The sequence below is a fragment of the Mus pahari genome, chromosome X, assembly GCF_900095145.1.
Source record: "Mus pahari chromosome X, PAHARI_EIJ_v1.1, whole genome shotgun sequence".
Taxonomy (NCBI): domain Eukaryota; kingdom Metazoa; phylum Chordata; class Mammalia; order Rodentia; family Muridae; genus Mus; species Mus pahari.
The window spans coordinates 47550611-47574118 of NC_034613.1; the positions used below are offsets into that span (position 1 = coordinate 47550611).

At 40.9% G+C, this 23508-nt stretch overlaps 1 protein-coding gene across 2 annotated transcripts in view; it reads left to right on the top strand.

Annotated features, from left to right (window-relative positions):
- The first annotated feature begins 1199 nt into the window (after positions 1 to 1199).
- Positions 1200 to 23508, top strand: part of Slc9a6 (solute carrier family 9 member A6) — a 54260-nt gene continuing 31951 nt past the window's right edge. Inside the window, exons 1-7 of one of the 2 annotated variants that reach the window (XM_029534171.1) lie at positions 1200 to 1240; positions 1384 to 1608; positions 12080 to 12279; positions 14414 to 14491; positions 14786 to 14862; positions 15164 to 15276; positions 20241 to 20346. In XM_029534171.1, coding sequence (XP_029390031.1) covers positions 1440 to 1608; positions 12080 to 12279; positions 14414 to 14491; positions 14786 to 14862; positions 15164 to 15276; positions 20241 to 20346 — 743 coding nt within the window. In that variant the 5' untranslated portion in view covers positions 1200 to 1240; positions 1384 to 1439. Of the gene's footprint in view, positions 1609 to 12079; positions 12280 to 14413; positions 14492 to 14785; positions 14863 to 15163; positions 15277 to 20240; positions 20347 to 23508 lie in introns of both variants that reach the window. The other variant, XM_021187696.1, reaches the window with a different exon arrangement.

Here is a 23508-nt window from a genome sequence, read left to right on the forward strand (position 1 = left end):
AACACAGGGCCCCCAATGGAGGAGCTAGAGAAAGTACCCAAGGAGCTGAAGGGGTCTGCAACCCTATAGGTGGAACAACAATATGAACTAACCAGTATCCCCTGAGCTCGTGTCTCTAGCTGCATATGTAGCAGAAGATGGCCTAATCGGCCATCATTGGGAAGACAGGCCCCTTGGTCTTCCAAACTTTATATGCCCCAGTACAGGGGAACACCAGGGCCAAGAAGGGGAAGTGGATGGGGAGGGGAGGGGGGACGGTATAGGGGACTTTGGGGATAGCATTTAAAATGTAAATGAAGTAAATACCTAATAAAAATTGGAAAAAAATAAAGAAGCCCACCTTGCCTAAGGTGTGAGACTGCAAGTGTGGAGACTGAAAATGTTCCCAAGGGCAGCTCAGCTATGGGGGTGAGCTGTGAGAATCTTGCCTCATGAGCTCTAGAGCGATCTGCAGAAATTCCTCTTTGGGAAAAGGGAAAGGAAAGGTAAAGCGTAAATGGGAAAGACCGGTGACATTTGCCTTAAAGTAATAGTAAAAAAGACAACAGGGGAGGGAAAACCCCTGTACCAGCAAAGGTTTCTTCCCCAAGGTAGCACAGGGTTTCTGAGGTAAATCTGAGCACAACTTGATGGCCTACTCTTTCCAAGGTTGATGAACCTATGTATTCATTCCTGATGATGAATGACATATATTAAACTTTGACATCCAAAGAAAACCCGATTATACAGCTGCATCCATGATCCACGCCTTTGTGTGAGTTCTTTTATGAACTCTTACAGTGTTACTGTTTCCCCAATAAGGGCAGGATAAGGGGATCCCGATTTAAATTACAGAGCTGGAGATTGAGGCCACTCCCATGGGGACAACTTCTTATGCCTTTAAGAGACACTGGGGGACGATATCCAGATGGGTTATGAAGATCGATTTCTGTCCCCTTCCCAGCTGTCAGAATGGAAACCAAGTAGAGAGCGCGCAACCTGCGTCTGATTACACGGGCCCCGCGTTTCTTCAGCGGAAAACAGTGGGTTAGATTCGATAAGTTTTCACTTTGGGACTGAGCTCTAGGCGTGCCTGTGGGTGGGCAGACTAGCCAAAGAATGGGGACGCGCAGGCGGGAGCTGTGGCGGTCACTTTAAGAGTGGAGGCCCTGCTGGGCGGTGCCTGCACCGCCGGCTCGGCTCTAGCCCCGCCCCTTTCCCGTGAGCCCACGGGGAGTGGTCGGACCACGGGCGGCTGCGGGTGAGGAGAGGGGCGGGGGGCAGGGGGTGGGGGGGAAGCCATGGCTGGGGCTCGGCGCGGCTGGCGGCTGGCGCCCGTTCGCCGTGGCGTCTGCGGGCCCCGGGCGCGTCCGCTCAGGCGGCCCCTCTGGTTGCTCTTCGCAGTGAGCTTCTTTGGCTGGGCCGGGGCTCTGGACGGCTCCGGGGGAACGACCAGAGCCATGGACGAGGAGATCGTGTCCGAGAAGCAGGCGGAGGAGAGCCATCGGCAGGACAGCGCCAACCTGCTCATCTTCATCCTGCTGCTCACCCTCACCATCCTGACGATCTGGCTCTTCAAGCACCGCCGGGCCCGCTTCCTGCACGAAACTGGCCTTGCTATGATTTATGGCAAGTGACTCGGACCCCTGTCCCCTAGCTGGCACTGTCCCTTTCTCTGCCTGCCGGTTCCTTCGCCTCCTGTCCTGGTCCTGCTCGGCCTACATTCTGCTTCCCTTATCATTTCATTTTCCGCCTCGCCTTAAATCGTCCTCCGTTTCTCTGGCTCACCCCCCTCTATTTCTGCTACGCCCCCCATTTTTCCTATCTCGTTTTCAGCCTCGCCTCCCCATTTTCTCTGGCTCTCCTTGCTGTTTTCGCCTCCGACCCCACCCCCTTTTTCTTTGCTCCCTGCTGCCCCTTCTCTGCCTTCCAAGCTGGGGACCAGGACTGGTGGGTGTAGAGGATGGGAAAGGGAGTCGGGTGCGGTGTATGGGATGGGGCTGGGGGCGGGGAAGACATCTTTGCAATCTCTGTCTCTGGGGTGTCAGTTTGTTTAAGGTTCGTTGAAGCTGCAGAGGTAGCTGTACTGCCAGCATCGGCATTCATTTGGAACTAGAGTCGACCTTTACTTATTGCCCAGCTTTTGCATTGCCTCCTTTCTAGGTGCAAATGATAGCCTTCCTCCCGTGGGACCCACACTAACTAAAAACCTGAAGTAGGCTACAGAAGGCTTAGGGCTTTTTCAATATCGTCCTCATTTATTATACTAGACCTGATGGCGAGCCTTAGGGTTGACCCTTTGGATTCAGGCTTATGAAAGTGAGGACTAGTAAGAGTTAGGGTTCTTCCAGCAGCATGTTACGTACCATATGATGAGAATCGGCCAGCCAAGTGGTAATTAAGAACCTTCATGCGTATGCATATGGGTGACTTGCTGTTGGCATGAGGTTATTGATCAGTTGCTCTGTAAATGATTTTGCTTCTTCAGTCTCACTGGGCTTTCTTTTGAGGTTATTCTCTCTCTCTCTCTCTCTCTCTCTCTCTCTCTCTCTCTCTCTCTCTCTGTGTGTGTGTGTGTGTGTGTGTGTGTGTTGGGGGAGGGACAGATGATACACACTGGGGGGGTGGAGAAAAAGGGAAAGAAACAGAGAGACAGAGGAGAGGAGGCAAAAAAGAAAAAAACCATGGGCTTAGAAGCCTTTTGAGTCATTTCTCTAGTCTTGTGAGGGGAAAAGAAGATCTTGCTGACAGTCTCTTATCTGCCTAGGAGGGTATGGCTGAAGAGATGAGGGTGGACAGACAATCCTGTCTGTGCAGTGCGTTTGTGACGATTATCTTCATTTGGTACAGTCTTGAATTACTGAGCCAGATGAGGTTTGTTTCTGAGACTTGAAGATGGGCCTACGAAGGCTTGGAACTAAAAGGCGTTTCCCCATGCAGCCCCCACCCACCCACTTCCAGGAAACCCAGACTTCTAGAATGTGCATGCATATCAAGGGTGTCAATAAAAGGTAGTTGTGTGGCTTAAGAAAATGCATGGACTCAGGCTCCCATTCCATTTGTAAGGTAATAAATTCTAAGCATGAGGACTGCCCCTGTTTAATAGAATGTCCAAAATGGCATTCAATTTGTAGTGCCCCTTAAGGCAAATTGGTCATACAAGCTATACATTTCATCTTATTTCTCTGTGTGATACTGTATGTGACTTGTTTACAATCTTCAGCGAACATATACTGGTTAGTTTATTATTATATATTATCTACAGGAACCATAGACATGTATGTAATGGCATTTGAACTTTGGTTAAGTGCAAAATGAGCCTTATATTGTTAAAATAAGGGATTGATCACAGATGATCTCTTTCCTATTGAGAGAAATGGTTTGTCATGGTAGTTGGTGGTACGAGACTTCAGACCAAGGATTAGCATATTTAAAGGGATGATTGTAAGGGTCATGGATATTGCATTTTATTCTCTTTTTTTCTTTTTGAAAACTTTTTTTTTTTTAAGTAAGAAACCAGGATGTGGAGAGAAGGATCAGTGGGCAAGAGCACTGGCTGCTCTTCCAGAGGACCTTAGTTCAGTTACCAACCCCAGCATAGTGGCTCAGAACCATCTATAACTCCAGTTCCAGGGACTCTGGTGCCCATTTCTGGACTGTGGGCAGCGCACACACATGGCACGCCAACATACATGTGAGCAAGACATGCATCCACACAAAGTACAAATACATTTAAATTTTCTATCTTTAGGCTTTTAAAAAGAAATGTAAAAACCATTCTCAACTCTTGGGCCATGCAAAAACAGACTGAGGCCTGACACTGCAAAACCCTTGAGAGTCAGCCCCAGATTCCTGTTCCATGGTGCCAACAACTCTGTGATCTTAGCAAGCTTCCGCTCATCTTTCCTTTTACCTGTGTATTGGGAATAAATGATGAGAAAAACCTTTTTTTTAGCCTTGTCCTTGACTCCTGAGTAAACACTCAGTAAATGATAGCTTCTTGTTGCTGTTGTAGCTGTAACAGCAAGATAGTGTTTATCCCAGGGTCAGAAAAGTTTTTTTTTCCTTAGTCTTACAAGACACAAACAGTATGTTTTTTTTTTTAAATCAAATAGGGACTTTGGACGAGCCTGAAAATGTTTGCTCTTTGCTATCTGATGTCTGAAGTAGGAAAACACAGGATTGCTGATGGCTTTTCCTAACACTTCCACAATGAGAGGGAATAGTGCCTTCCTAGTAATATCCCATGAGGGAGCAACAAAGGTATCACTTGAAAACCATGAGATGCAAGAGTGTTAGTCTAGGAGTCAACCCTGGGATTGGCTTGGCATTCCACAGCTTGTTCCACTTTCACATGAGAAATGACAACGAGCTATGGAACAATTGGGTTCCTAATTCCCAAATCCAGCTCCCAACTAAAGGGGATTGGGAGGATGTGTTTCCAAGGTTCAGCAAACTGAAGAAAAAATGCTATTTATTTATTAGAAAGTTATCTGGTCCTTCTCTGTAGCCCAGGCTAGTCTTAATTCCATGGCAATTCTGCCTCTGCCTCCCAGGAGCTAGGATGACAGGCTTTCATCAGCATGCCTAGCTCATTTATCCTTATAAGAAGCAAGGGTACAAAACTTAAACCACCGCTGGAATGTGCTGGTGTACACCTGTGATCACTGAACTCTGGAACTTGAGGCAAGAAGATTGGAGGCTGTCGTGGTGTGCAGAATGAGACCCTATCTCAAAACGAACAAACAAAAAGTGAACTTAAGTCATCTGTGTGGTCAGTTTCTAGATTGTAACATAGATTAATAGTTGCTCTAGTTAAAAGCACTGACCCTGACAAGTGTGGGTATACAATGAAGAGCAGAACTCAAAAAACTGGGTGCCTTCCCCAATCATTGCTCATCTTTTTTTTTTTTTTGAGACAGGGTTTTTCAGTGAACCTGCAGTCCATGGATGTGGCTAGTGGCTAGAGTAACTGGCCAGCAAATCCCATGGATCTTCCCGTCTCTACCTCTCCAGAGCTGGGAGTGTAGGTGTGCTCTGATGTAACCCTGTTGGTACATGGGCTTGGGGGACCCAAATTCAGATTCTGCATGGCAAGAACACTGCCAGTTGAGCCATCTCCTGAAGCCCTGCAAACACAGTGTCAAGGCGCCCACGTGCTTCGCTTAGTGGGCTAGTTTCCTTTTTTTTTTTTTTTTTTTTTTTTTTTGGTTTTTCGAGACAGGGTTTCTCTGGGCTAGCTTTCTTAAGAAGCTTAAAAGTGAGTCACTGTTAGTGAAAATTGTTGTCATCATTAATTAAGTCTGAAAAGTGTTCACTCACTGCACTGTGCTTGGACATAAGAAGCAAATGGCAGAAAAATATTTGTTTTGCCTTAGAGAATCTTGCTTAGTTAAATCCCAGGATAAACTGTTAATTTTGTCAGTCAACATTTATTATTAAATGTCTGTGCTATGTGGCATATGGTGAGAAATGCATGTTCATGCCACATTCCTTGGCCTCAAAGTACTTAACAATCTAGTGACTTAATAGATAGTGTTTGCCGGCCAGTGGTGGTGCATGCTTTTAATCCCAGCACTTGGAAGGCAGAGGCAGGAGGATTTCTGAGTTCCAGGGCTATACAGAGAAACCCTGCCTCAAAAAACAAAACAAAACAAAACAAAACAAGGCAACAACAAAAGATAGTGTTTATTGAGGATTACAGTGTGTTAGACTTTGTGTAATTCACTTTTAAGGAACATTTCGTTTAAACCTCAGAACTCCATGATATGGGTACTCTACTCCATTATCTTTCTCATTTTACAGATGTGGAGGTTAGTGCTCAGGTTAACTGGTCAGCTGCTTGATATCCTAAGTTTAGTGAGGATTCAAAACGTCTATCTGGTTTTAAAGTCCCGTTTTCTTAGCCAGTAAATTACAACAGCCACCAGTAAAAGCTTTGACTTTCTTTGCTATCTTGAAATTCAATTAGCCATTGCCACAGAATTAACAGTGTTGTTTTAAGAGATTTTCTTTTTATACATATAAATCTGTTGTCTTCATGAATATCTGTGTACCACATACATGTACTGCCCTCAGAGGCTCAAGACGGCAACAGAACCCCTGGAGCTGGAGTTAAAGATGGTTGTGAGCTGCCATCTGGGTACTGGGAATCAAACCTAGGTTCTTTGCCTGAGAAGCACATGCTTTTAAGCTGCTGAGCCGTCTCTCCAGGCTTCTCTAACAGCATTTTTGAGATAAGTTATAAATGTTTTGATGAATGTATGCAGAGTTTTGCTAGAGAGCCCTGGGCATTGAACCCAGGGACTCACTCATGCCAGATAAGCATCCTGCCACTGAGCTAGACCTTCATAGATAGCCCTTTAGTTTTTAAGACAGGGTGTCCCTGAATAGCCCTGAGTAGCCTCAAACTTGCTGTAATTCTTCCTCCATCTCTTGAGTGCTGGGACTATAGAACAAACACTTCTTTATTTACCTTCATTATTATTATATGAATGTGTATGTTTGCATTGTGAGTTGTGAGTGCAGGCACGCACATTCCACAGTGTACACTGGAGGATAAACTTTGGAGACTCGGTTTTTCAGAGACCGGACTCAGGTCATTAGGCTCCTGTAGCAAACATCTTGCGGGCCACAAACATTTCTTAAGGAGTAGTTTTGTCTATACTTAATTCTTCAGTGGTAGTACATCCATATTTTTGAGTTCCAGAGTTTTCAGGTGCAATAGGCAGGGAGACTGGGCTGGGGTTCCCGAGAAAGCTGTGTGTGTTCCATTGTCTAGAGAAGACAGTAGTGGGCCCAGGTGGTGCTAAATTCCTTATCACCGGGAGTGCTTGTAGCACAAGCAGATCTTGAATGCATGGTAGGGGTAGGCGTCTGTTTTGTGAAGAGTATCTCTTGTTGCCTGTTATTAATTTAAATTGTATAATATCAATATATTCTATGTCTCCATATGTGTAGGATGCTAGAAGTTTCTGCTTTATCTCCCGGACAAAGCACTCTTTTGTGACTTTCCGCTTTACTAAGAATTGTTTTAATTCCATGATTAGGATTTGACCTTTTACAGACTTGAATTTTGTTGATCTGTCAACATTTTTTCAGAGAAATTTCAATTTTCCAGATGCTGTAATGAAAGGATCTGTCTTATTTCCAGCATAAGTAATTGTTTTGCATGGAGTTTTTTCTTTTCCAAGGTGTGTGTTTCAAATCTACTCAAGTCCTGGGCCTGGATCAGGGCACCTGATGTTCCAATGTAGCTTCAGGCATGCAGAGGAACCAGTGCATGCTGTTCCTTGCATTGGAAAGAATTTATGCTTCTGTTTAATATTTATAGTAGCTAAACTTGAGGCTTTTTCTTTTTCTTTTTTTTTTTTTTTTTTTTTTTTTTTTTTTTTTTTTTTTTTTTTTTTTTTGGTTTTCGAGACAGGGTTTCTCAGTGTCGCCCTGGCTGTCCTGGAACTCAGTCTGTAGACCAGGCTGGCCTCAAACTCAGAAATTCACCTGCCTCTGCCTCCCAAGTACTGGGATTAAAGGCGTGCGCCACCACGCCCGGTGAGGCTTTTTCTTAACATGTAAATGCAAAGGGGTAACTTTTACTAGGCCTCTCCACTGGGAAATCTTTTGAGATAGGAGATAACAAAGTTATCACCTACACAGAGGGATTATATGGATACAGCCTTTATTCCCTCCTAGGTTATATCTATCAAGGATTGCTGATATCCTGTCATGATGTTCTTCCTTATCTCTCCCTGTCTATTTCTCCTTCTTGCTCCCCCTCTCTTTCTCTGTCCCTTTTCCTGCTTTCTTTCATTCATCGTATCATGGAGGTTGTATGGACTCAAGATCTTTCTGTCTTACTGATGTGCTCACCACACCCTGTTGTGTTTGTACAACTGGTGTGTGTGTGGGGGGGTGCTGGGGTTTGAACTAGGGGCTTTCTGCCAAAATGTACCTACTAGTCCAGTAGGTACAGAGGGTTTTAAAGTGATTCTTCATTGTAGGTCAGGACATTGGCCAAAATATTTTTCAAATTTATATTGTGCTGTTCAGCAAATCATTATTGCTGCTGACCTTAACAAATACAAGTGGTTGTTGGGAGTTAACTATAAGGACCTGTTATCTTTTCTCCCTCCCCTTTCCCTACCAGCTAAGGCTTTTACTTCCCCGTTGCTTTTTTTTCACTTAATTCTTTTCATACAATATATTTTCATCACATTTTCCTTTACCCAACACCTCCTAGATACTCCTCACCTCCCTACCCACCCAACTTCATGTTCTCTCACTCAGAACAAAAACAAAGCAAACGTTAAATCAAATGACCAGTAAGGTAAAAAAATAATGAAATAAACGACCCCAAATAAAACATGGAATCTGTTTTGTGTTGGTTAATTACACCTGGGCCTGGGGCCCGGCCCGGGGTGTGGTTAATATACTCAGTGACACTATATTGGAGAAAACAGATTTTCCCTTTCCTAGTAGGAATAACCTGCAAATAGCTTCATAGTTGGGGTGGGACTGTGTCTCCACCTCCCCTTCTCAGTGCTGGGACTTTGTCTGGTTTGAATCTGTGCAGGTCTTATGGATACTGTCACAGCCTTTGTGAGTTAGTATGTGTATCAGTTAATTGTGTATCCAAGGTGCCGTTTTCTTAGAATCATCCAGTACCTCTGGCTCTTACAATCTTTCTACCTCCTCTTCTGCATAGATCCCTGAGCCTTTACAGGAGGGGTTTGATAGAGACACCCCATTTAGGGCTTGGTGCTCTAAAGTCTCTCACCCTCCTCATCTTGTCTCCTTGTGGATTTCCATGTTAATTTCCATCTGCTGCAAGAAGAAGCCTCTGTGACGAGGGCTGAGTCATTTCCTTTTCTTCCTGAATGCTTAGCCACCACTTCTTTCTTTCTTCTCACTCCTAAGGCTTTTTCTCCTTAGATTCATTATCAGTTCCTCGGTTCTTATTGGCACCACAATGGTGGTTGTTTCCCCCATACTTTTTGCTCCCAGATGATCATCTCATGCATGTACTAACTTCTACAACTGATTACCAAGTTGGGGCTCCCTACTTGCATTCTAGATTCTGCATATTCAAGTGTGCACTTTTCACAGGCACATCAAACTAAGCATGTTTGAACCTAAACTTAGGGGGCTTGAGAGATGGCTCAGCAGTTAAGAGCATTTGCTGCTCTTCCAGAGGTCCTGAGTTCCTGTGTCAGGCTTCTCCCAACTGCTGGTACTGTAGCTCCAGGTAACCTTCTTTTGTCTTCCATGGGCACCTGTGCCTATGACAGGCAGATTCATACATAAGAATCAAAATCTTTCTCTAGCTCCTCCATTGGGGGCCCTGTGTTCCATCCAATAGCTGACTGTGAGCATCCACTTCTGTATTTGCCAGGCACTGGCTTAGCCTCATATGAGACAGCTATATCAGGGTCCTTTCAGCAAAATCTTGCTGGCATATGCAATAGTGTCTGCGTTTGGTGGCTGATTATGAAATGGATCCCCGGGTGGGGTAGTCTCTGGATGGTCCATCCTTTCGTCTTAGGGGGCTGCAACCCTATAGGTGGAACAACAATATGAACTAACCGGTACCCCCAAGGCTCCTGTCTCTAGCTGCATATGTAGCAGAAGATAACCTATTCGGCCATCATTGGGAAGAGAGGCCCCTTGGTCTTGCAAACTTTATATGCCCCAGTACAGGGGAACGCCAGGGCCAAGAAGTGGGAGTGGGTGGGTAGGTGAGCAGCGAGGGAGGGTATAGGGGACTTTCAGGATAGCATTTGAAATGTAAATGAAGAAAATATCTAATAAAATATTGAAAAAAAAAGAATCAAAATCTTTTAAAAACTAACTTGGCATTTTCCTCCTGTAAATCCATTCTCTCTGATGTGTTCCCACTTCATTAAATGGCCCTGCTTTCTACCTGTCTGCTCTGGTCAATGTAACCACCTCATTGACAAGTCCATTAAGACTCCTCTAGTCTTTCATTCCATTCTCCCTAGCCTATTCTACTTAGCCACCAAAGCTTTCTAAAACCTACTATCTTCCAGCCACCCCCACTTCTGGCATTATTCTCTTACACGAGGTCCACAGCTCTTACCGCCTAATGATTGCAGTGTTCACCTAGACAACCATTTAGACCCTTTCAAGTCTAGACCAATATTTTAAAATAGAACTCTAATGTCAAGCTCACACCCAGGACTCATGATTTCTTTTTGCTTTAGGACAATAAAGTCCAAGCCCCCTTCTTTAACATTGTGGTTGTTTATAATTCAGTTCCTGCAGCTCTTACAAACGTCACCCGTTGTCAGCTGCTAATGTAGCCACACTGAAACACCTTGTGATTCTCCTTATCAGTCTTATTCTGCTATTCCTTAAGTAGAAAAAAAAGTTCCAGAAATATGAGTTCAGTGTGTAGTTGAGGTATATGCATATAACAGAATATAGGTTTGCCATACAAATGGAATTTTGATACATTCTACAGCAAAGGTGAATGTTCAAATATTATACTAAGTGAAAGAAGCTAGACATAAGAGGTCATACATTATAAGATTCCATTTATATGATATCTCCACTATACGTAAATCCATAGAGATGAAAAAGTTGATTATTAACTTTCAAGTGTTGGTGCTTACAGGGCTAGACAGATAGCTTAGTCAGTAAACTACTGTGAAGGCATAAGAACTTAAGTTCAGCTTCCCAGCACCCAAGTAAAAGCAGGCAAGGTGGCATGTGTCTCTGAGGGAGGGCAGAGATAGGCAGATCCCTGGAGCTCAGTCTAGCCAAAATCAGTGAGTTCAGGGAAAACCCTGTCTCAAACAATACGGTGAGGACGACACCCAATGTTAACCTGTACCCTCTACTACCACATGTCCACATATGTGCATGCATGTATGTGTGCACACATATGTGTGTACTCTTTTTTTTAAGTTAAAAAGGACCAAAAAGCTAGAGTTTGTGTATAGGGGAGTAGGGAGTATTATAATTTTTTTTTGGAGCATTGAAAATGCTTTGGAATTAGTGTTGATTGAGTTACACTTATGAATATACAATTTGTGAATATATTAAAGGTCACTGAATCATAGAATTCAAAAGGATAAATTTTCTAGCATTAGAATTATATCTTAATAAAGCTGACCCTAAGCATTGCAGTTTATCGGTCCAGTTTTATAGAACCCAGAGAAGTAGTTAAATCTGCATATGTGTAGGAGTAAAACCTGTGTGCTGATTCCACAGGACCGGGATCAGGGCCTTTTCTTTCACGTATTGATTTTGATGTGGGCAGTTTACATTTTAATCCTGACCTTTCAGTAGTAGAATTCAGTAAATCTACAAATAGTATATATATATATATATATATATATATATATATATATATATATATATATGTATATATATTTACTTTGCCATTTATTAAATATATATTATTTGATCACCTATGTGTATGTACTTTGGGAATAAATACAAGGAGCATATATGTTTGTCTTTTTAATTGATGGATGGGGTTTTTAGAAATGTACCCTTTTGTTGTCTTGGGCTCAAACCCAAAGAGCAGCCCTAAAGAGAAACATTGCTTTTTCCTTCTTGTTTGAAAACAGGGTCTAATGTAGCTCAGGCTGCCCAGTAACTCACTATGTAGTTCAGGCAGGCCTTGAACCCAGTCTTTCCTCAGCCTCCTGAATGTTAGGATTATAGGTGTGAACCAAATTGGCCAGGTTTACAAAGAACACATTTCCAGTGCGACTCCATTTTCAGCTCTACACCACTTAAAGCATAAACTGTGTATTGATGACTTGAAGGTATTTCCTCATTTGGTTACTTTCCTTGTCAGTTATGAATATGATGACTTAGAATGTAGTGGCCTTTACTGTTACTGTAAGGCATGTTCCCCCACCCACCCCCATCCCACCGGATTACATGAAAATTGGAGTCTTAGACATAGGAATTCAGTAATACTTCAAACTGTAACAGCAATTTGGTCTGAAAATTGGTTCTGATCCACGAAGGATTCTCATCAGAAAATTTCTGTTCTTAATCTAGAGATATGTATTGGGTACAACTAAGCAGTTTCTGTGAAAAGAACTGATGGTTCTTTCATTTCCAGGTCTTTTGGTAGGCCTTGTGCTTCGGTACGGCATTCATGTTCCAAGCGATGTGAATAATGTGACTCTGAGCTGTGAAGTGCAGTCAAGTCCAACTACCTTGTTGGTCAACGTCAGTGGAAAATTTTATGAGTATACGCTGAAAGGAGAGATTAGCTCACATGAACTCAACAATGTTCAAGATAATGAAATGCTTAGGAAGGTAAGTTTTCAGTTGAGGGGGATGTTTGGGTTTTTAAAAACTGTGTAAGGAGCAACTAGGTGAATCCTCAGAAAAAGAACTACCTGTTTTGGTTCTTTTTATTTTTGAGGCAGCGTCTTGTGCTGTGGGCTGCCCTGAAATGGGCTACAGAGAACAGGCTGACCTGGAATTTGTAGCAATCAGTCCTCCCCCTCTGCCTCCTTGGAGTTACACACGTGCACCATGTACCACCTCTCCCAGCTTGTGCCACCATGCCTAACTGCAACTTTTTATAATTAAAATAATAATTAATTTAAAATGGAATAAAACCTGTTAATAAATGTAATGCTCTCAAGAGATAGACCTGATTATATTTTATTTTTATGATTAAGGCTAAGATCTGTAACTCTTTGTTTTACTGTGTGTGAGATTTTTATAACTGACACTGTCCAGGACCTGAGTTCAGAAGAATGCATCCGCCTGTTTTCACTTTACAAATGGTCCTAGTGCTTTAGGGTACCTTAGCACATTGAGTCCCTTTAGTTTTACCAGTGATTCCACCAATGCTTCACTGGATTCTTTCATGCCTTGCTTGTGTTCTAGACAAATATAATTTTACCTTTTTTTAATTCATAATCTTGTACAACTTCTGGGGCCCTAGTAAGAGCCTCAGGTATTGTAGCAGGCTTCCCATGGGAGGGTGACTTGCAGTCTCACTAGCTCCCATGATTCCTGGCTGTTCTACTGTTTCTCCCCTGAAGCAGTACCACTTCACATATCTGTCTGTTTTCACCACCACCACTCCTCCTGTCTTCTGGTTAGTACAACTTGATTTTTACAGCCTCTTAGTTGTGCTCCTGTTGGTTTAAAATTTTATAAACTCAAAGTGTACTTTAAAACCAGAGAACAGTAGCCATGGAAAATGGCTAGTTTCTTCAAAACTCTAGTAAATGCTGCCTTGTGTTCATATCAGCTTCTCCTGCAGCCTTTAGAACAGAAGGAGGTCATCTGCACTGTTAGAGCAAGTAGGATTCAAGATGAATGGAGCTGTGAGGACTGGAAATGTTGGACTGTATAGTGAGTTTTGACTATAGTATTGCGCTATGTAGCTTTAGAGTCCCTGCGTGGCAACTCGGTTTTATTTATTAACAATGAGTATAACCTGGAATTCTGTCTCTGGATCCAGGCCTCTTTTTGGATAAAGCAAAAATATGTTTATATTTTCTCTACTTTTTAAGATTTTTAAATTTTATTTTCTTGAGACAGAGCCATGTTATATGGCTCTAGCTGCCTGTTAATCTATACTTCAGGCTGCCTTTGAGCTCACAATTCTCCTGCCTCAGACCCTTCTCAAAATGCAGTGATTACAGGTGTGTATTATTGTGTTCTGCTAAGAATTTAATATAATATTTTAGCCCAGTTTCCATAGAAACTGAGTCACCGATTATTCCAGCATTGTCATCCTGTCACTGGAGGAAAAGAAGAACAACAGCTTTCCTTTATTAAAAACTATTGTGTGTAAAGCATGCAAGAACCAGATCCCTATCTAGAATATTGACTTTTGAGCTAGCATGTAGGATAATACATATGTGTCATCATATTTGGCTGTAGTTTGTCTCCCTCTTCTATTGCCCTCTTCTGTGTCCCCTGTCTCCTCTCGTACCTGATGTATTCAGCTACCCTCTTTTTCCTCTCCTCATCTTTTTCTATTTTCATGTCTCTCTTTCTCTCTCTCTCTCTCTCTCTCTCTCTCTCTCTCTCTCTCTCTCTCTCACACACACACACACACACACACACAAAGAGAAAAATTGCTTAAGGGGAAAAGAATCATTGCCAAGTACATATCAATGAGAATATTAAAATCTAGGATACGTAAAGAACCACCAAAAACACCCCTCCAAATCTATCCAAGTAATGTGCTAATAAAGTAAATAGTTACCAAAAGAGGAAATAAAAATGGTCAATAAAAAGTGTTCAGCATCAGAGAAATGCAAATGTATACTCCTACATGAAGTGTTTTGAAGTTGACATTGAAATGTTCTTGCTGTTGACCAGTTTAACCTTGAATCAAAGAGCATAACTTCCTTTCGATAGTTTGATGATGTAATAAGATACTTTGAAGGAAATAATCGAAAAGCACTCGGTGTCTTAACAGGTTACTTTTGATCCGGAAGTCTTTTTCAACATACTGCTTCCTCCTATCATATTTTATGCAGGCTACAGTCTCAAAAGGGTGAGTGCTTTCGTATTTCCTACACTTTGACCGGCCTTAACTTTCCTGCGCTTGACAGCTCTTCTGTTTCCCATGCTTTTCTTAGCACTTGGCATTTCTTCCAAGGTTTCTTTTCTTCTCTCCTTGTCTTTTCGAAATGTTGAAATTGATACCAGTGTCAGAATGCTTTCCCCACATGGCTTCTTCTAGAGTACGATGCACTTAATATTAGCAGAGAAAATTGCACTAGAGGGATGTTCTTTGTCAATTGTTGGTAGATATTCTAACAGAGCATAACTTTTTTTTTTTTGTCAGAGACATTTCTTCCGGAACCTTGGGTCTATCTTAGCGTATGCCTTTCTTGGAACAGCGATTTCTTGTTTCGTTATTGGGTAAGATTTGAAGCTTGGAATGCCTTTAAGCTTTCAGATTATAATTCTAAAAGAACAGCCCTGGACTTGCATTTGATTTGTATATTACTGTATTCTCAAATGTGGGGGTTTTGTGGTACTTATTAGTAATTGTTTGACTTTTCCTTAAACCTAAAATATTAGCTATATTTAAATACCCATTAATCCAATCCAGGATCAATCATAGAGTACTGTATAGTAGATTACTTTTCTTAGTCCTCCTTTATTCTAACTTCTTTAATAGTTGGCATTTTTATAATATGAGAATGTGTTTCTTGAACAGGTCCATCATGTATGGCTGTGTAACCCTGATGAAGGTGACTGGGCAGCTCGCAGGGGATTTTTACTTCACAGATTGCTTGCTGTTTGGTGCGATTGTTTCAGCCACAGACCCAGGTATGCTTTAGGAGTGGAGCGAGAAGGTTTCAGTTGCAGGGTTCCCTGTCAAAGCCCATGCGGCTGTTTCTCTGAGGCGTAGAACCAGAGCTGGGGGAAGGAGGTGGTAAACCCTTTTCACATCCTTTTGCTTTAAGCAAATATTTGCTCATTTGACTTTTTCATTACTATAACTGCTTCACAAATTGATGCTGTTCTGATTACAGCTATTAAATATTTTCCTGAGAAATCTAATTTGGTCTTTATAGCCTAGTGATTGGATATAGCAAAAGTAAAGTTAAGTTTTAGTTTTTTAAATTGATTGTATACTTCCTTTTGCATTTCTAGACAGCCATTTCTCAAAAAAAAATCTTCTATTTATATTTAGCTATCTATATCTTAAAATAAGAAAAATAATTTAGGTTTCTTTCTTTCTTTGTTTTTTGAGACAGGGTCTCATGTAGCCCAGGCTCTCAAACTGGCCTCTAACTCACTAGGTAGCCAAGGCTCACCTTGAACTTGTTCTCATTTCCTGAGTGCTGGGATTACTGGGGTATGCTATGGTGTCTGGGGATAGAACATGGGCCCATGTACATCCTCGGCATGCACTCTACTGTTTTTGTTCTTTTGATACATAGCTTAACTCTCATCTAGGCTGGCCTCAACCTCACTACAGTCTGTCTCTCACCTCAGCTTTGTATATGCTATGATTGCCAGCGTGAGCCCATCATGCCTAACTAAGAAAAGTCGGTTTAAAATGGTTGCTGTACAGCAGCTATGCTGATAGGTATATGCTTTAGAGATGTTTAGCAGTCTTCAGTATATTAAAGAATTGCTTTCTATAAAATTAGCCTTATGATTATGAAACTCTTTTATTGACAAAGCTTTCTTCTTCTTTCAGGTTGAAATCTCTTAAGAGTTTGTATGAGTGAATGAATTGGATTGCTAAATAAACTTTAAAATTTTGAATGTGTATTGATAAGCTAAAAACAGTATTTAAATGAGGAATTTGTAGAAAATTTAGAATGAAATGTTCAGAGTAAACATCCAGAATATATGTAAAGATTTCAGTAAGCTCAACACCAAAGGAATTAGTAATCCAATCTTTATGTTGTTCGATGAACTGATTAGATATTCCTCAAGAATGTACAAATAGCCAAGAAAAGTTTTCAAAGTGTTAAAACACTTTTAGTGACTGGAGAAATGAAAATACTGACTGTACTGAGATTCCATCTCACCTGGGTCAAGAATGTCTGTCTGTTATCAAGGAAACCAATAGGAACGTGCTGGGGAGGCTGTGGGGGAGGCATGGACAAACTTTTGCTGGATGCAGTGGCTTATGTCTATAATTCTAGCATTTGAGAAGCTGAAGCAGGTGAATTGCTGTGAGTATAAAGATAGTGTGGGCTACAGAGTGAGACACTACCTCAAGAAAAAAGAATCTTGTACATTTTGAATTAGTTCAGCCACCATGGAAATCAGTATAGGGGCTCCTAAAAAACTCTCTAAAATTAGAACTACTGTATTATCCAGCTATATCACTCTTTAGGCATAAGGAATATAAATCAGCATAGCAAAAATACCTCTACACCCATGTTTATTGTAGTACTGTTCATTGTAGCATACTGTATAATTACCATGGGTAGTCATCTACAAATAAATAAGAAGGCATCACACACACACACACACACACACACACACACACATTGATACATACATATATACCATGGAGTTTTGTTATTTGTAAAGAATGGACTTATGTCATTTCCAGAAGTATGGGTATAACTGGAAATCACATTAACTGAAGTAAGCCAAACTAGAGAGACAAATTGCACATATTTCCTTTTGCATGCAAAGCCAAAATTAAAGAAACAAAAGAAATCAAAACATGGAAGTAGACGGGGAACTATTTGACAAGAGAGACAACACCAGCTGATTAGGGAGATCAGGAATGGTAATGGGCTGAATAGGGTCAATGTCCACTATATAGATGGATGAAAACATCATAGTGAAACCTATTAGCTTATACAGTTAACATGTGTTTATAAAAGTAACTGAGAAGAAAGCCAGCATAGAAACCACCTTCGGGGCTTTTTAAGGGTTTTACTTGTTTGGTGTTGGGAGCTTTGCTTATGGTAGGCAAGTGCTCTGCCACTGGCCTCTGTCTCTATCCCGTAAAGACGGAGAACCTGAGGAATCAAAGTCTTCTTTTATTAGTAGTTAGGATTTGGTAGAGGTTTGTACTAGTTCACCCTTTGCCCTTGTAAGTTAATCATCCTCTTTAATTGTCATAGGGCACAATTGAAATCAGTGTTGTCAGGTTATCTTTGAATTCCTTCCTTAACTTTGATAACACAGGGAATGATAGAAAGGAGAAAGAATGTGTTTCATATGCTATGAGAGATAATTCTAAAAGATTACTCAGAGCTAGCTAGGCACTATGGTACAGGCCTATAATCTGAGTATTTGAAAGTGAAGGCAGGTATTTAGAGATCTTGTGGCCAGCCTGTGCTATCTAGTGGGACTGCTTCAAAATGAATAATTTAAAAGACAAAACAATTTTCCAGAGCGCTGTTTCAGATATTTGTATAGTGTAATTTTTATTTATTGTAGTGCTGAGGATGTATAAAATGTAGGGACTCACACATACTAGGCAAGCACTTCATGCTTGAGTCGTTTTGATGCTAATTAATTAATTAATGTGGCATTGGGTATATTCATGGTGTGTGTGTTCCTGTGAGTATTTGTGTATACGTGTGTGTGTGTGTGTGTGTGTGTGTGTGTGTCTTCTTCCACCCCTTTTTACCTTCATTTTGGTGAGCCTGGAGCTCACCAGTGTCTAGACTGGATGGCCAGGTAGCTCCCGGCTTTCCCTGTCTCTTGCTCCCTCCCACTGAGCTAGCAGGCATGCCTCTCTGTGCCTTCTCCAGTGGGTGCTGCAGGTTGAAACTGTGGTCTTCAGGCTTGCACACCGTGCGCTTTATGAGCTTGGCCAGCGCCCAGCTCCAATCTGTTTGAGTTTTGATAAAGGTCCTTGCTAAGACCCCAAGGTTGGCATTCATCTCCCTCTGTATCCAGGCAGTCCTTGAAGATGGAAGCACCCCACCTCAGCCCCTGGAGGATTTGTCACTACAAGTTTGTAGCACCTAGGCTTGGCTCCGTTTAACATTGTGTTTTGATTTTCCTATGTAGTTCAAGGTGGGTTGATAATCATTTTGCAGCCCAGGTTGGCCTCCAGCAAGAGGTAATCCTTCTGCTCTAGTCTCCTGAGTACTGAATTAGAAGAGTGAGCTTAACATTTATGAAAACTGGAAATCATGTTGCTTCTTTAAAGACTTTATGGAGACTGCTCCCCTACTTTCAAGAAGCCCATGGTCTTAGGTGTCCTTGTCTTTCAGTAGAAGCAGGCCTATGAGACATTTAAATATCGAACTGGCAACATTACTTCAACTTTCTGGTTTTGTTTTCATTGGAGTATTGCCAGACTATCTCAAGCAAAAATCGTTTGTCTATAGAAAGTTGGACAGATTTCTTTTCTAGATTATGTACACACTTTCTCTAGTTCTATTAATTTGCATTATCTTTCTAGAAGTTTGAGCCATGTGTTCTCTATTCAGAATATGACAGTATTTTTCACTTTCCCTTACTTTCTCTTGGTAAGCTTTAACAAACCTTTTTCTTGGGGATGGAGAGATGGCTCAGCAGGTAAGAGCACTGGCTGCTTTTCCAGAGGTTCAGGCTCAGTCCCCAGCACTCACATGGTGGCTCACAACTGTCCAGTTCCAAAGGATCCTACACCCTCTTCTACCTTCCAACTGTACCAGGCATTCACATGGTACACAGACATACATGCAAACAAAATACCCACACACATAAGATAAAAGGTCCCCTAAATATTTTTTCTTTAAAAGATTTAGAAAGTTTTCCTTTATTTTATGTATGGGTGTTTTGCCTGCATGTATGTCTGTGTACCACACGTATGCCTGGGTGTCTGAGGAGGCCGAAAGAGGGTGCTGGGTCCCCTGGAACTAGAGTCTGCTTTGAGCCTCTGTGAAGGGACTCAGAACTGAATCCTGGTTCCCTGGAAGAAAAGCCAGTGCAGTTAGCACTGAGCTCTTGCTCTGGCCCCCCAGGTTTATGTATGTATATGTAGACATAGAACATATCTGTGTATATAAGTGTACTCCAGTGTTTTGCAATAAAAATTATACCTTTTAAAATAGAAGTTTCTGTTTTTATGTTTCCTGTTTGAAAATGTTCTCTTGTTTCTGGCTATATTCATTTTCATTTCTGCTTGGAGTTATTTATGGGTGAGCAATGTGTTACCCAGCAAAGAAAGCTACAGTCTAACTTATCAGTCTTATCTGAATTTCTAAGCATTCTAATATAATCTCTTCCCCAAAGGAAGGGTGTGTTGTGCCTTCTGTCCTCCTTACCCTAGAATAGCCTGATAGTTGGCTTCTTGGTCGGTTAAATACAGCAGCTGTTACTCTGGTCATAAAAATTGTGCCAACCAAAAATTGAAGTTGTGTTTTTACTGCCTAAGGTCTTTACTGAACTTGGTATGCATCCAGTTTGCAAGTCAAATAGAAGGGGGGTGTAAGGCTTCAAGGAACAAGGGCTCCTTACAGAAAGGGACACTTTTCATACTTTCTTCCTTATTAAAGATTAATTTCCAGTTAGACTACAAAAAATGCTGAATATACTCTTTATAGAAAATATACAAAACCAGACTTTTCAAATTTGTATGAGGATTGTAGGTCAACTCAGGCCTTCAAGGTTATTTTATGCTTTTTTCTTTTTTAGAAAGATGGTGTAACATGTGGCCAATTAGGAGCACATACTGTCAGAAAAAACTAAAACTTTAATTCAGTAAGAGGATATTAGAAAGGAAGAAATGATTAAATAACATCCAACAGCTGTGGAGGGACACGTGCCGTGTTTGTGGTGTCTTAAGTATCCCTCTGACTCTTTCTCTCTCTTAGTGACTGTTCTTGCCATCTTCCACGAGCTTCAAGTCGATGTTGAACTCTACGCTCTTCTCTTCGGGGAAAGTGTCCTCAATGACGCGGTTGCCATAGTGCTGTCCTCGTGAGTGTGCATTTCATTCTGTACTGAATACTCCATGCGGAAAGTCAGCTGCTGAATACAGTACATTATGGATAGAAATATTCCAAACAATGAGTCTTTCTGCCCTGCTCTGACAGGAACATATCTTTTATGGATAAATTGGAAAATAAAAGAAAAATTACATTCTTGTCATATAAAAATAATTCCTGTAAAGATTCCAGGACAGTTCCTTGTACTGTTTTTCTGTTTGTGATATATATATATATATATATATATATATATATATATATATATGTCATTTTAATTTTATTATCTGTTTTAACATTATAACAAGAATACATTTTTATTTAGGCTTAAGTTTTGAATTCAAAACTACACAAAAAGGTTTGTATAGAAATTCTATTCTTATTCTACTCCTTGATTCCTAGCTCCTTAGAGCTGTTTAGCAAAAAAGTTTCTTTTATACCTTTGTATTTTTTAAAATTCAACCACAGACACGAATATATTTTATTTGCCTCTCATTTCTGTTTTTGTTTTTAATTTTTGGCAGTTTTTGAGAGTGAACCTATTACAGCCTTGTGCATGCTAAGCAAGTGCCCCACCACTGAGCTATATCCCCAGCCACTCAATTCTTAGTTGGAAAGCACTTTACTGTATTGTATATGAGATCATGGGTATAGTCTGGCTATGTTTTCATGTCAAAGGTGGGTCTTAGGGTTTGCAGCTTTGCAGGATTCTCTGTGAACCCTACGTTAGTTCTTTGCTCTCTTGGTCTCTAGCTGATGGCTATTTAAAGAACGTTCAGTCCTTTGCTATCTCAAAGGAAGTTGCAGTATTTCACCTAGAGCTGTCTTCAGTTTGCACAGGCATGGGTATATGGTAGAATACATTCTCAGGAGTCACTGAGATTTATGGTTGGTTTAATGGATAAGTGCAAATTATAGTTTTATTTATTATTGGCAAATTGCCAGTCAGAGGATTGTATCACTTTATACTTCAAACACCACAATATGAGAGCAACTCTTTCTTTAGAGCTCCCCAGTAGATACTTGCCCAGCTTTTTTGAGAAAATATATTATAGTTTAATTCATGTTTCTCTTATTTACCATAATCATCTGAGAAACAGTTTTATCTTAGATGTGTTGAATATACTTTTATTGAGGATAATTGTTGAATGAGTAATGCATTTTATCTAATAATAGAAATTGCTGTACATGTTAATACAAGGCATTTGCAGGTGGAAGAGCTTCTGCACCCCAGAGGAACTAAGATATGCCACCACCTTCATCTTATACTAGAACTTGTAATGAGCAGGAAGAAAAAGCCCTTCACATTTTCTCATTATTTAATTTCTCTCCTTAACGTCTACTTTGTTAGCTATAAAAGAGTCATAAGTCACAGACTCTGCTTTGCACAGCCTGACTGCCACTGTTGCCTTACTACACAGTGGGAAATTACCCTTTCGGAGATATGACACTAACCCCTTCCATGAGGTGGATGGTGCTATTTTAAAGGTCAGATCTCTTTCTGTGACTGCTCTATGTTTAAGTGTTGCTGCCTTCCCTGCTGTGTCTATTGCCAGAATTTTTTACAAGTAATATAAACCTAAATTAAGAAACAAAACCTGGGGCTGGAGAGATGGCTCAGCGGTTAAGAGCACTGACTGCTTTTGCAGAGGTCCTGAGTTCAAGTCCCAGCAAGCACATGGTGGCTCACAACCATCTGTAATGGGATCAGATGCCCTCTTCTGCTGTGTCTGAAGACAGCTATACTGTACTCACATTCATAAAAAAAATCTTAAAAAAAGAAACAAAACCTAATGGCTATAACTACTGTTGATGTTGATGCTAAATGTGAGTACCTGAAGATAAGTACAAAATAGAGATTATATATTATGTGAAAGGGAGAGTAGATGGATAGTGTAATTATAATTTAGGCATTTCAGAAACATGAAATGATAAAGATCATTGAAACTTCTAGTACATACGTGCATGAGAGACCCATCCCCTTCAGTCCTAAATGAAGAGAATAAGGTATAAAGAAAGTTATTAACATCAATTTCATGTCCTAGACAGTTATTGTACTATTTAATCATCCAACTGATAAGCAGTCCTTTGTTGTTGCTCTGATGGGTTAAGAGTCAGAAGAAAAAACAAACTTTGTTCTGTTCTGGTCCTACCTTAAACCATTGTTCACTGTGCTTTACATTTTCCATCAATAAAATAACCCATTGCCTGTAACTTTAGCATATGAGTAGTGTTAAGAAAAACAAATACATCAAAATTATTTGAGCTTTAGTGTTGAAGAAATGTGTTTAAAAGAAACGGCTTTGTTTCGTAGAGGGTCTCACAAAGGGCCACATTTCTATTGCAGCCTTTCTCAAATTGGGATTTGAATAATTTCTTTCTGAACTCTCTAAGGATGAGCCATGTCTGGTCCCTTTTTGAATAAGAATTAGGTTAACTCAAGCCATCTCTATTGCAGTGTTCACAGAAAAGCACTATATCTAGAGGGTATCATTGTAACAGGGGAGCTGTTGCTTATGGATGTATCTTGATGGAGCTAACAAGCGAATGCCTGCCCCCAAATGGGAGAGAAAGCAGTTGTGTTGCTTGTCCATGGGGAGTTACTAGATGGAGGTACTGAGCAGACCATTGACAGTCATCTTGTCTTTACCTTTGATGTGTTTCAAAGGGTGTTAAGTTTTCTCTGCTTGAATTGTATTACCTTAGTTTGATAATTGCTGTTTATATTCTGTAAGGCAATTTTGTATCACAGGTGGGGATGGAATGTCTTTATGAGAGAATTAATGAGATTAATGCAACCCTTTAGAATGCACAGAATGTATTTTGGACCTTGTTTCTGTTTGCTGGGGGCCAGTTCTCTCCATCCACCATGTGGATTCCAGGGGCTCAGGTCATCAGGCTTGGCAGCAGGGTCTTTAGCCACTGAGCTGTCCTTGACCCCAAGGATATGTTTCTAAAGTACAATTTCTAGGCCAGCGACTATAACTTTTTAAAAACAGAGAGATAGTGTCATAATTCTTTCCAGAATGCATACTCTTAGTTCCAAAGTGATCTGGTTACTTTCAGCATTGAAACAAAAAATATGTAAAGATTTCAATTCAGATTGAGTGTCAGAAATTTCTTAATGTTGTTACTAGAAATTGATGTTGTGCTTTAA